Source organism: Oncorhynchus kisutch, linkage group LG18, assembly GCF_002021735.2.
Source record: "Oncorhynchus kisutch isolate 150728-3 linkage group LG18, Okis_V2, whole genome shotgun sequence".
In the NCBI taxonomy this organism is placed as follows: domain Eukaryota; kingdom Metazoa; phylum Chordata; class Actinopteri; order Salmoniformes; family Salmonidae; genus Oncorhynchus; species Oncorhynchus kisutch.
In genome coordinates, this window is record NC_034191.2 from 61,296,647 (window position 1) to 61,309,505 (window position 12,859).

The 12,859-nt window shown below is 40.1% G+C and overlaps 1 protein-coding gene across 2 annotated transcripts in view; it reads left to right on the forward strand.

Moving 5' to 3' along the window:
• Positions 1–12,859, forward strand: part of plppr5b (phospholipid phosphatase related 5b) — a 99,199-nt gene that overhangs the window by 3,074 nt on the left and 83,266 nt on the right. For both annotated transcript variants that reach the window (XM_020508618.2, XM_020508620.2), the window contains exon 2: positions 3,945–4,041. In XM_020508618.2, the coding sequence (XP_020364207.1) occupies positions 3,973–4,041 (69 nt within the window). In that variant the 5' untranslated portion in view covers positions 3,945–3,972. The remainder of the gene's footprint in view (positions 1–3,944; positions 4,042–12,859) is intronic.

The following is a 12,859-nucleotide window of genomic DNA, read 5'->3' on the forward strand; positions in this document are numbered from 1 at the left end:
GCTTCACCTGGAATGCTTTTCCAACAGTCTTGAAGGCGTTCCCACATATGATGAGCACTTATTGGCTGCTTTTCCTTCCCTCTGCGGTCCAACTCATCCCAAACCATCTCAGTTGGGTTGAGGTCAGGTGATTGTGGAGATCAGGTGCAGCACTCCATCACGCTCCTTCTTGGTCAAATAGCCCTTACACAGCTCAGAGGTGTGTTGGGTCATTCTCCTGTTGAAAAACAAATGATAGTTAGATAGTTAGATGGGATGGCATATCGCTGCAGAATTCTGTGGTAGCCATGCTCGTTAAGTGTGCCCTGAATTCTAAATTAATCACAGACAGTGTCACCAGCAAAGCACCCCCACACCATCACACCTCCTCCTCAAATGCTTAATGGATACAACCAAACATGCAGAGATCATCCGTTCACCTACTCTGTGTCTCACAAAGACACAGTAGTTGGAACCAAAAATCTCAAATTTGGACTCATCAGACCAAACTACAGATTTCCACCGGTCTAATGTCCATTGCTCGTGTTTCTTGGCTCAAGCAAGTCTTTTCTTCTTATTGGTGTCCTTTAGTAGTGGTTTCTATGCAGCAATTTGACTATGAATGCCTGATTCACACAGTCTCCTCTGAACACTTGATGTTGAGATGTGTCTGTTACTTGAACTCCTTGAAGCATTCATTTGGGCTGAAATTTCTGAGGCTGGTAACTCTAATGAACTTTTCCTCTGGGTCTTCCTTTCCTGTGGTGGTCTTCATGAGAGCCAGTTTCATCATAGTGCTTGATGTTTTTTGTGACTGCACTTGAAGAAACTTTAAAAGTTCTTGACATTTTCCGGATTGACTGACCTTCATGTCTTAAGGTAAGGATGGACTGTCATTTCTCTTTGCTTATTTGAGCTTTTCTTGCCATAATATGGACTTGGTATTTTCCCAAATAGGGCTATCTTCTGAATAACACCCCTACCTTGTCACAACACAACTGATTGGCTCAAACGCATTAAGAAGGAAAGAAATTCCACATATGATCTTTTAACAAGGCACTCTTATTAATTGAAATGCATTCCAGGTTACTACCTCATGAAGCTGGTTGAGAGAATGCCAATAGTGTGCAAAGCTGTCATCAAGACAAAGGGTGTTTACTTTGAAGAATCTAAAATCTAAAATATATTTTAATTTGTTTAATACGTTTTTGGTTACTACATGATTCCATGTGTTATTTCATAGTTGTGATGTTCACTACTGTTCTACAACTTAGAAAATAGTAAAAATAAAGAAAAACCCTGAGTAGGTTTGTCCAAACTTTTGACTGGTATTGTATATTTGAAATTCAATAATTAAGTACAGTACTGTGAGATCTGTATGTAAAAATGTACATTTTATATTTTTGTCATTTAGCAGATGCTCATATCAAGAGCGACTTACATTCATCATAAGATAGCTAGGTGAGACAATCACATATCACAATCAAATATACATAATACAAAACATTCCATTCCAGCTTAACAATGGATATATCATTTTGCAAAAGAAAACACATTTTAATACACACCTAAAATCTATTAATTTAAAATCTGAGAACAGTCATATTTTACACATATGCAAATTTGGTGTTTAGAAATAATATATATATAATATATTCTATTTTTTTGTTTATCCAGTTGGATTAACTCTCCAAATAGTCTACCTGACCACTCGGAGGTGTCCGCATGGTCCTAAAGCACACCGTTGCCTCGTTCTGTATCACATTCCAATGATAAAACTGGGGGCAAAAATGCAATTTCAGAATGTGGGAGGGACATGTCTCCCCTGTCCCCAGTGAAAGTTGTGCCCCTCCCCATAAGCAATAATTTCCGATAAAAAAACACAAATGTGAAAAATGTGAAATAAACTCCTGAATTCTTCATGCCTAATCCCTTATATATATTTTTTTACCAAAACAGGGGCAGGGAAAACACTTTGTTATTCTTTCTACTGCTGATTGCTATTTTACGGTTTATACTGTTAATATGTCTTCATATTTGACACACAATACTTTTTCCTGACAGCAAGGTGAACATAACAAATATGTCTAAGAATAATCAGTTCTTCCTAGAAGGCACTGCGTGTTTAGCGATATCTACTAATACTGTGCTTTTATGACACAATGGAATAAGACCCTTATACTGTATCTCAAACACGATGGGAAAAAAATGACACTAGATCTAGGAGTTGTTGAATCTCTAGAGATTGAGATAACGCTCTACCTAAAGCTAGGTGATAAAACACGAGAAGATCAACGATCAGGGTGCCGTGGAAATGGATTAAAGAAGCTCGAGGTAGATGGAAACACCATATTGTCTCAAGGCTAATACGTACAGCTCTCCCTGGTGAGGTGAGAGAGACTGTTTTGTGTCCCAAATTGAACCCTTTTCCCAGGCTTCTCATGACAAAAACTCCAATGATCGAATACAATACAATACAATTCTAATCTAGCTCAAGATGGAATTCTTCCTTCAGCATAAGTGGCCTTTCAGAACCAGACAAAAGTTGTGTCTGAGGAGAACACTCTTTCCCACCTTGACTGTTCTTATATTTCATGGCATTTGAAACCGGGGTACACCACACACCCACTCTGTCTGCATTAGCAGTGCACTGCAAAACAAAACTATCTGCTCACACATTGTTTCTGGGCTGGTCAGGGCCCGATTTATTTTGGGAAACCAGGCCCTGGTCTGGTCTGATCTCTTCTGGTGGGATCTGGTCTGGTCTGATGTACTTAGCTTTTGCCTTCTGACATAAAAGACAAGTAAACAATACCTTCTCTTTAAAGAGCAAGGTTTGGCCCACCACATGCAGTAGAAGCAGAACATGTTTAAACAATGAGGAGACAGTTGGTAAGAAGAGCATAGTTGTGGAAGGGTCCTGGAATAGACTGAATCACAATGATTCCCCATCTCATTCTGAGCTGGTAGTTACTGGAGTATGTATTCCTTCTCATCTGCTGTGGAATTAGAATCATGTCTCTGCTTTTAGATGTCCGTGCTTGTCTGCTCCGTTAATATGCATAACATCATAGAGGGTATCGAGATGCATGCTGCACACACAAGCACAGGGTACAAGGTTAAAATTGTAATGCCCCAGAGGCAAAGCACAGTGATTCACTCTAAGTTTGTTGGATTTAAATCCATCCTTAATTTATCGAAAATGGTCAGTGTTATGTTGTTAAGTTTAATTTAACATTTGCTCATTCAATTCCCACCACTCATATGAAGGTGCTTTATACCTGTAGCAATTGTAGCCTGATTGTGTAGACAGTGTTTCTAGACAGTGTTTCTTCCAGAGAGTGTTTCTTTGAGCTACTAAACCAAACAAATACCTTTCTCTCTCTTTCTCTTTCTCTCATGAGAAGTTGAACACAAGGTTATTCACTGAAATATGTTGTACATCATAAACATGTCCCTGTATATGACAGGTACTTTTCAGCTATCTCCCCAATGCCCCCTTGTGGTAATGAATATGATAGCAATGTATAGCCTGCTAAGGACCAGAATAATGTGTAATCCTGTCAAAAGCTCATATAGAGAATCAACATAACATCATATCAACTCATGCCAAACATTTAGAATGAGTACATTGAAAAAAAGAAAACATCTGTGAGAAACAAGTGAGATGACCTGTACTGCTTTCTTAAAGTGTCTCAGAGTAGGAGTGCTGATCTAGGATAAGTTGTAACTTTTCGATCATAATTAATACGGGACTTCTATTCTTAATTGTTTTATGAATACGCCCCCAGATTTCTGAAGGAGGAAAACCTCTTGTTTTCTATGATGGTAGTGATAGTGTCAAAGATTGTTTACAGGCTCCATCTAGTGGTTGACTGTAGTAGTTGTAAATAAAGGTTTAGGCACCACACATACAGTTTTCAAATGGAACTCTAATTAGTGTCCCTTTGTATACAATTTTACAGTTAATGCCACATTTTGGTGTACGGAAACATGCCTGCAGTCGCAGAAAGATGGGAGCCAAGAGATAAGAGGAAATTCTTCACTTACCTGCTTGTGGAGGTAAGATTGTATTATTATGGAGAATTGTTCCCTTACAGATAAAAATCACATGAATTCCACATGTTAACACATGTGATCTTGTGTGAGCACATGTGAGAACATGATCTCATGTTAAATAAATGTGACAACATGGGGATGTAAAATGTCAACATGTTATACCATGAAACTACACATGTGACATTTCACATGAAAAATCATGTGAAAACATGTTTTTGGAACATTTCACGTGACGTTTTACATGTTAAAATATATTTTGGGAATCATGTGAAACCATGTGTGTTTAGAATACTTCACATTTCACATGTGAAATTATCCGCAAACGTGTTTTTGGAACACTTCACATGAGATATTGAGGCGATTCGATTATCTGGCACAGGTTTCCCCGGTGTGAGGAGGGAGGAGTTGGCACCGGGTGAAAAGTGATTGATTTTGGAACCAGGCGGCCTCCCTGGAAATGTATTTCTCAATTTGTATTTATTTTAGCCAGGATATTCCACTCAGAAACAATTGCGTTGTTTTCCAGGGAGTCTTGGGTTCCATAAAATCATTAAAAACATACACATCACATACAAGTTGACTCTAAAAACACACCAGACACAGATGCATATACACAGCATATCCATTAGCACACATTCAAAAGCACAGCTAAAATCACAGTGAGAGCCAGGTTCCCCGTTCAAAGCCAACGCCGAAGTCGGCTCAAAACCAAATTAAGCACATGGAGTATCGAGTCGTAATTCTGTGTTTTTACATGCAAAAGTGATTGCTTTTGATAAATATGCTTTTATCTTCCTTCTCAATGAAAACTAGTTTGAAATTTCGAACATATATTTTGTATGGATAAGAGACGTTGTATGTTTCTGAATGATGCACCATGCTGCCTTGTTCACAACATGACGGAGCAGCGCAGATTGCAGTTCGATATGAGAAGGGTGTACCTCCCTCACATATTTAGTTTCATGTTGCTTTACATGTTGCCACGTGTTGTCACATTAACTTCACATCAGATCACATTAGTTCACACGTGAAATTCATGTTGTTTTTCCATAAGGGCAAGGACCATGTTAGCATTTTTGTAAGATGTTCTCAAGACATTTGTTTTATCAGTCGTCAGGACCTCACGTGATGGCCTCAGATGGTCCCAAAACATTATAAGTAATGAAATGGTATTGAGTTTTGAAGTAAGTAGTATGCTGTTCATCTAAATTTGAACACACAACCTCTGGATTCAAGGTGTGCTGATCTTTCTGCTGTTCTGCAAAGTCTGTAGCATTCCTCTACACATTCATTACCCATAATACATCTCTGCATATAGCTAGAGAGTGGCATCTGCACTGCTATTTTAGTTAGCACTTAATCTGACTATTCTCTCATCATTGATTTCCTTTACCTATTTCAGATATTTCTCCGTTCTCTGTATAGTTTAATGTTGGCAGGCATATTATTCTGTTTCAGTGTTGCTCCTGAGTCGCAATGACAAATATACTAGTTTTCTTGAGTGTATTTTTAACCAAGCTGATATTTACTTAGAAGTCAAAAGTGTAGGAATACAAGGTGACACCAGCCATTGACACAGACATGGTAGCAGAAATATCAGAATGCCGTGAACCAAGAGGTTGTGAGTTCAAAGCCCAGGTGAGGACGCATTGAATAATAATTACTGTATGAATAAACATGTCATGTATGTCAAATATGTAAGAAGAAACAGTGTATTTTAAAAGCGCTGTGTATCATAATGACTAATTTCTGCCACATGTGAAGTGTTCCAAAAACACATGTATTCACATGTGAAGTGTTCCAAAAACACATGAATTCACATGTGAAGTGTTCCAAAAATACATGTTTTCATATGTAAAATGTCACGTGAAGTGTCCCCGAAAACAAATATTTTCGCATGAATTCATGTTGTTTTTCCGTCAGTGTTATACTGTTCTAACTGTTTATACAGTTTGTCTTCTGTTAATTGGAGCGATTGTAAATCTAAATTAATTTCTAACAACTTCAGCTCCATCTTGAAAATATTTCCTCTTCATTTCATTTCCTGTACCCTTAGGAAACACTGAACCCAATGAACACAATGATGTAGCCTTGAACTTCTCAGTTTTACTCAGAGATCTAACTCATCTCTACACATATTTATGAGGGAGAACGAGGAGACGGGATATGTGAAAATGTCACAGCAAATGAACTGAGCTGGCTCTGCGGGTTATTAACGCTGTGATTTTCACCTGCAGAATACGCAAGGCTGTTTTAATCACGACTTTATTAGCATCACATGTTCTCTGAAAGAACATCATCACCATCATCATCATAATTGAACTCCACCAAAATCATCGGCCTAATCGTTTCACATTAGGTGTGAAATGAGCCTGCTCCTTCTCTCGTCTCCTCCTCTCAATTTGCCAGAAGTGTGAACAATTATAGCCCACTTTGGCATCCTCACAAATGATTGAGACCTAACACAAACAGTTATTTACTAACAAAACCCACTTAAATATCATCATGTTTACTGAGAGGAAAGTCCTATTGTGTACATTGATGACTAACTACCCCAGTTTCTCCGTAAATTGAAATCAAAGATATCATAGTTATTCATCAGCATCTATCAATCCAGTGGATCTTACTTCATCTGTGCATCTTTGCCATGCATCAACTGTGCTTGGCATCTATACATACTGTATATCTGCGTACGTGTTTCAGTTACTCCCCACTCAGAAAATATAACATCCCAATACATATGAATTATGTGCATGTCATGCAAGGTTCCTGTCCGTAATTTGCCTATCCTATGTAATGGCACACATGTATAATGTCATTTTAATGAAATAAGGAGACAAAGAAAGCATTCATGAGAAATGTCTCCGCCATCTGAGGAGATGTGAGTGTACTTTAGACCGGTGGGTAAAGACTGCCCACGTACATATCCTGGGAGTAGGAGACTGACGTGCTGCAATACCTACTGGGCCAACCAGGCTGGTGCTAGGAGGGAGTGGGTTTAGGGGCTGTTGAAGGCATTGAGTTGTTCCTGTGTTCCTCTGATGGGTTAGGCTGGGGATGTGTGGGAGAGAAGTGAACTGAAGGTCATTGTCAACTCATAGATAGACCCACTCTTCCAGTAGCACAAGCCTTGTTGGTGCAGTAAATGCTGCACATCATTCTACCCCTGAGGCTTCACTCCTGTGGTCCTCTGAGGGGTTAGAGGGGCTAGGGATGTGGGAGTGAGAGCAAAAGAGCCTCAGCCCAGACGGAAGAACAGAAACAACACACAACAGTCCTGGCTCTGGAGAGAGAGAAAGAGAGTGGGGAGCAGTCTGCCCCCTCAACACAGAAGTCTGACAGTCACATATTTTCTATTTTCTTTAGAGCGACTGCCTTTAAAATAAACGAATCCCTTTGAAAATGGCCTATGTGACATCAATATGAGTCAGAAACAGTTACTCTAGTGTCAAAATGGACTAACAAGTGTAAATACAATAATTTTGGTCATAAAGTCTTGTCTAAAACGGAGTTGGGAACATCTGTGTGTTACAACGGGTAAATTAAGACTGGGTTTTGATTTGATGATGTCCATTTGCCCACTAACATGTGGTGAACAGCTGCAGTGACTGCTCTCTATCCAACAGCATAATGAGACAGCAGCCCGACTTAGCTTACATAAGACAACACATTGCACATTGTTTTTCTTGAGAAATACTGCACCAAACACCCTTAGTTAGATGTAAAATTGTGCAACTAAAACATCTTCGGCAAAAACCTCAAAAATAATTGACAGATTTCTTGAGTTATCTAAGATTCATTCTGGGGATTTTGATGCATTGAAATAGGCTACTGCCTCTACAGTGTCTCATGGGGGACAAACATCATTCATCCAAACGTGGAATCGGTTAGAATACACACCTCCAAGCCTGAATGTCGTTTTTCTAATGAGCAACAGAAAAACCCATGTGCCAAAGCTGCTTGGATGTTGGAGATCTCTGCTTTACCTTGCGTTTATTGTAGGTTATTGTCATCACCTAAACTGTGGACACCATGCCTGGATATTATCTCAGAAACATCCCATTAACTATTTGTATATATTCAGAAATGCTGGCCTCTGACGAGCTTGCATGCAGTACATTCAGGGCATTCACACCCAATGTACTTTAGCAGCCTACATTTGAAGTGTTGAATCTGCCAGTACAGAAGAACACAGGGGCCCTCTCCCAGACAATGTAGTACCAAGTCTCTCTGGGCTCTCAGTATCACAGCTTGGCCTATTTAATACACTAGATCATCACAGTCCTCCATCAACTTAAGGGCTCCCTGAAAGCTCCACACAGCTCTCCTCCTCGCTTCCTTTGTAAAAGACACCACAGAGGCCAATCCTCTCCCGCTAGCTCCCAACTCACTCCGTCAGCAGCCTAACTCCACTCGGGCAGAAAGCACTTCAAAAGAGAAGAAGGATACAAGAGATGGCCCAGGAGGTCCACGCCAGTGACAGTCTTTCTATCTTTCTATCGCTCTCTCTCTCAAATTTTATTTGCCACATATGCCGAATACTAAAGGTGAAATGCTTACTTACAAGGTCTTAACAAACAATGCAGTTTTAAGAAAATAGAATTAAGAAAATATTTACTAAATAAACTAAAGTAAAAAAAAAAAAAAAGTAACACAGTAAAATAACAATAACGAGGCTATATACAGGGGGTACCGGTACTGAGTCAATGTGCGGGGGTACAGGTTAGTCGAGGTCATTTGTAAATGTAGGTAGGGGTAAAGTGGCTATGCATAGAGAATAAACAGCGAGTAGCAGCAGTTTAAAAACAATGGGGGGGGGGGGGATTAATTATTCAGCAGTTGTATGGCTTGGGGGTAGAAGCTGTTGGGGGTAGAAGCTGTTGAGGAGCCTTTTGGACCTAGACTGGAGTCTTCCTCTGACACTGCCTAGTATATAGGTCCTGGATGGCAGGAACCTTGGCCCCAGTGATGTACTGCGTTGTACTCACTAGCGCCTGTAGCGCGTTACGGTTGGATGCTCTCGATGGTGCAGCTGTAGGTCTTTTTACGGATCTGCGGGCCCATGCCACATCTTTTCAGTCTCCCGAGGGGGGAAAGGGCGTTTTTGTGCCTTCTTCACGACTGTCTTGGTGGGTTTGGACCATGATAGTTTGTTGGTGATGTGGACACCAAGAAACTTGAAACTCTCGACCTGCTCGCTACAGCCCCATCGATGTGAATGGAGGCATGATCGGCCCTCCTTTTCCTGTAGTCCACGATCAGCCTCTTTGTCTTGCTCATGTTGATGGAAGGTTGCTGTCCTGGCACCACACTGCTAGGTCTCTGACCTCCTCCCTATAGGCTGTCTCATCGTTGTCGGTGATCAAGCCTAACACTGTTGTGTCATCAGCAAACTTAATTGTGGAGGAGGAATCGTGCTTGGCCACACAGTCGTGGGTGAACAGGGAGTTGAGGAATCAGTGTGGCATATGTGTTGTTGCCTACCCTTACCACCTGGGGGCGGCCTGTCAGGAAGTCCAGGATCCAGTTGCAGAGGGAGATGTTGAGTCCCAGGGTCCTTAACTTAGTGATGAGCTTTGTGAGCACTATGGTGTTGAACGTTGAGCTGTAGTCAATAAATAGCATTCTCACATAGGTGTTCCTTTTGTCCATGTGTGAAAGGGCAGTGTGGAGTGCAATAGAGATTGCATCATCTGTGGATCTGTTGGGGCGGTATGCAAATGTGAGTGGTTCTAGGGTTTCTGGGATAATGGTGTTGTGAGCCATGACCAGCCTTTCAAAGCACTTCATGGCTACAGAGGTGAGTGCTACGGGTCAGTATTCAAACAGGCAGGTTACCTTAGTGTTCTTGGACACAGGGACTTTAGTGCCTTGTTGCAAACAATATGTTTATTCTGTACAGGCTTCCTTCTTTTCACTCTGTCAGTTGGGTTAGTATTGTGGAGTAACTACAATGTTGTTGATCCATCCTCAGTTTTGTCCTATCACAACAATTCAACTCTGTAACTGTTTTAAAGTTACCATTGGCCTCATGGTGAAATCCCAGAGTGGTTTCCTTCCTCTCTGGCAACTGAGTTAGGAAGGACGCCTGTATCTTTGTAGTGGTTATGTGTATTGATACACCATCCAAAGTGTAATGAATAACTTCACCATGCTGAAAGGGGTATTCAATGTCTGCTTTTTTTACCCATCTACCAATAGGTGGTTGAATCTGTGTTTGAAATTCCCTGCTCGACTGAGGAACCTTACATATAATTGTACAGTAGGTGTGGGGTACAGTAGTCATTCACAAATCATGTTAAACACTATTATTGCACACTGAGTGAGTCCATGCAACTTATTATGTGACATGACTCCTTAATGCATTTAGGCTTGCCATAACAAAGGGGTTAACTCAAGACATTTCAGCATTTCATTTTTTATTATTTTGTAAACATTTCCACAAACACAATTCCACTTTGACATTATGGGATATTGTGTGTAGGCCGGTGACAGAAAATCTCTATTTAATCCTTTTTAAATTGAGGCTGTACAACAAAATGTGGAAAAAGTAAAGGGGTGTGAATACTTTCTGAAGGCACTGTATCTGCATTTCAGTCTTAATCCACTAGAGGTTGCACTGCTGTTCTGTATTTCTCTCATTTGCCTCTGAAATATTACAGCAATAATGAACCAGGGTTTGTTTAATTGATATTCATATAGTTATATTGTATATATGCATAATATACAGTATGTAACATTATTAATTTTCCTCCAATATAATCCAGCATTGCACCGTGGCGACCTCTTTAAAGAGAATAAGATATAACAAATGCATTTGTTACTCTCCTTTAAGCTATGTGCATAGTCACCAAGACCTTCCCTCATACATCTCACTGTGACTGTATCACATGGCCAGCGCAATGAACTCTTTATTTAATCTATCAAACATAGTCTAGTTGTGAATAAAAGTAAAATACTGTGGCTTTGGTCTTGCGCTTTCATAGACTCGATTTATGAGGTTGTGGAATTTCACACTTGTCTCACGCATTTGAAAACTGATTATCCACCCGACTTTGCAAGACTTTCGTACTTTCTCATTCACCTCATTCATCTGAGTGCTTCTCACTAAGTGATTTCAAGCTTGTTAGGCAAAGGTCCCAAATGTACTGTAATCGCTATATTAGACAATTCAAAACAAAAACCACAGTTTGAAGTGAGAAGAGGCATTGGTCTGAAGCCAAAAAAGAAAGAAAATTCACGAGCACCACAACGCCTATTCCACCCATGCTCTACCAAGGTTTTCCAGCACACAGCGTTGACCTACTACAGTAGCTATGATTTGGCAGGTTGCTTAGGATTCAAACCTTCTCAAATAGCCAAATTCATACTCTTAGAGGAGGTGCCCCCACAATAATGTGACTTGTACCACATACAAGGGAAAGTATTGGATTCTTCACTCATCACAGTAAGATATTATCCCATTACGTTACCTTTTCATGCTTTTAGTATGAAATAAAAACTTTGTTTTTGTACATACAAGAACATCAGGCTTAATTGAGCAGTTTTGTTTTGTAATAATGTGGTGCATGCATGTATTTCCTTAAACCTTTATTTTAGTAATACATGTCACAACAACAAAAAATCATAATAAAATACTGATCAATGGACAGTTCATTACCCCTGTCAAGATAATGTCACTGTTTGTACTTGAATACATTTTTTGCAAGAAAGATAGCAAGGCAACAATTATACATATTTACAATGGGCCTATGTCTAAAACTACATACAGCCAAATTATATACACTGAGTGTACAAAACATTAAGGACACCTTTCCATGACATAGACTGACCAGGTGAATCCAGGTGAAAGCAATGATCCCTTATTGATGTCCTTTGCTAAATCCACTCCAATCAGCGTAGATGAAGGTGGGGAGACAGGTTAAAGTATTTAAGTCTTGAGACATGGAGTGTGCACTGTATGTGTGCCATTCGGAGGGTGAATTAGCAAGACAAAATATTTAAGTGCCTTTGAACGGGGTATGGTAGTAGGTGCCAGGCACACCGTTTTGTGTCAAGAACTACAATGCTGCTGGAGTTTTTCATGCTCCACAGTGTCCTGTGTGTATCAAGAATGGTCCACAACCCAAAGGACATTTAGCCATCTTAACACAACTGTGGGAAGCATTGGAGTCAACATGGGCCGGCATCCCTGTGGAATGCTTTCAACACTTTGTAGAGTCCATATCCTGAAGAATTGAGGCTTTTCTGAGGGCAAAGGGACTCAGTATTAGGAAGGTGTTCCTAATTTATTTTTATGCTCAACATAGTTTTTTTACACCGAGGGGTGATTATGCAGCATTTTTATAAACATTATAATTAAGCAATAAGGCACAAGTGGGTGTGGTATATTGCCAATATACCACTGCTAGGGCTGTTCTCCTCACGACACAACGCAGAGTGCCGGATACAGCCCTTAGCCGTGGTATATTGACCATACCGCAAACCCTCAATGTGCTGATCAGCATTCAGGGCTCGAACCACCCAGTTTATAATACAGCATAACAAATATGAACCATGTTCTCAATACCATCAATAGAATATCAAAATCCTATGCTAAAAAGGAGGTTCAATGAAAAAACCTTGTAAACTAGGCTCAATGAATGAGCCAATTAGCCAAATTGAATCGGACACAGAACTTATTCATGAATAGACAAAAACCCACCCACACATATTTCAAACATAATTTCCATACCTGGATCACAGGGGAAAAGGAAAGGGGACATCAGGGCTGGATGTCGTACAGGCTATATATTTGCTGTGCCTCACCTGTCAGAAGATG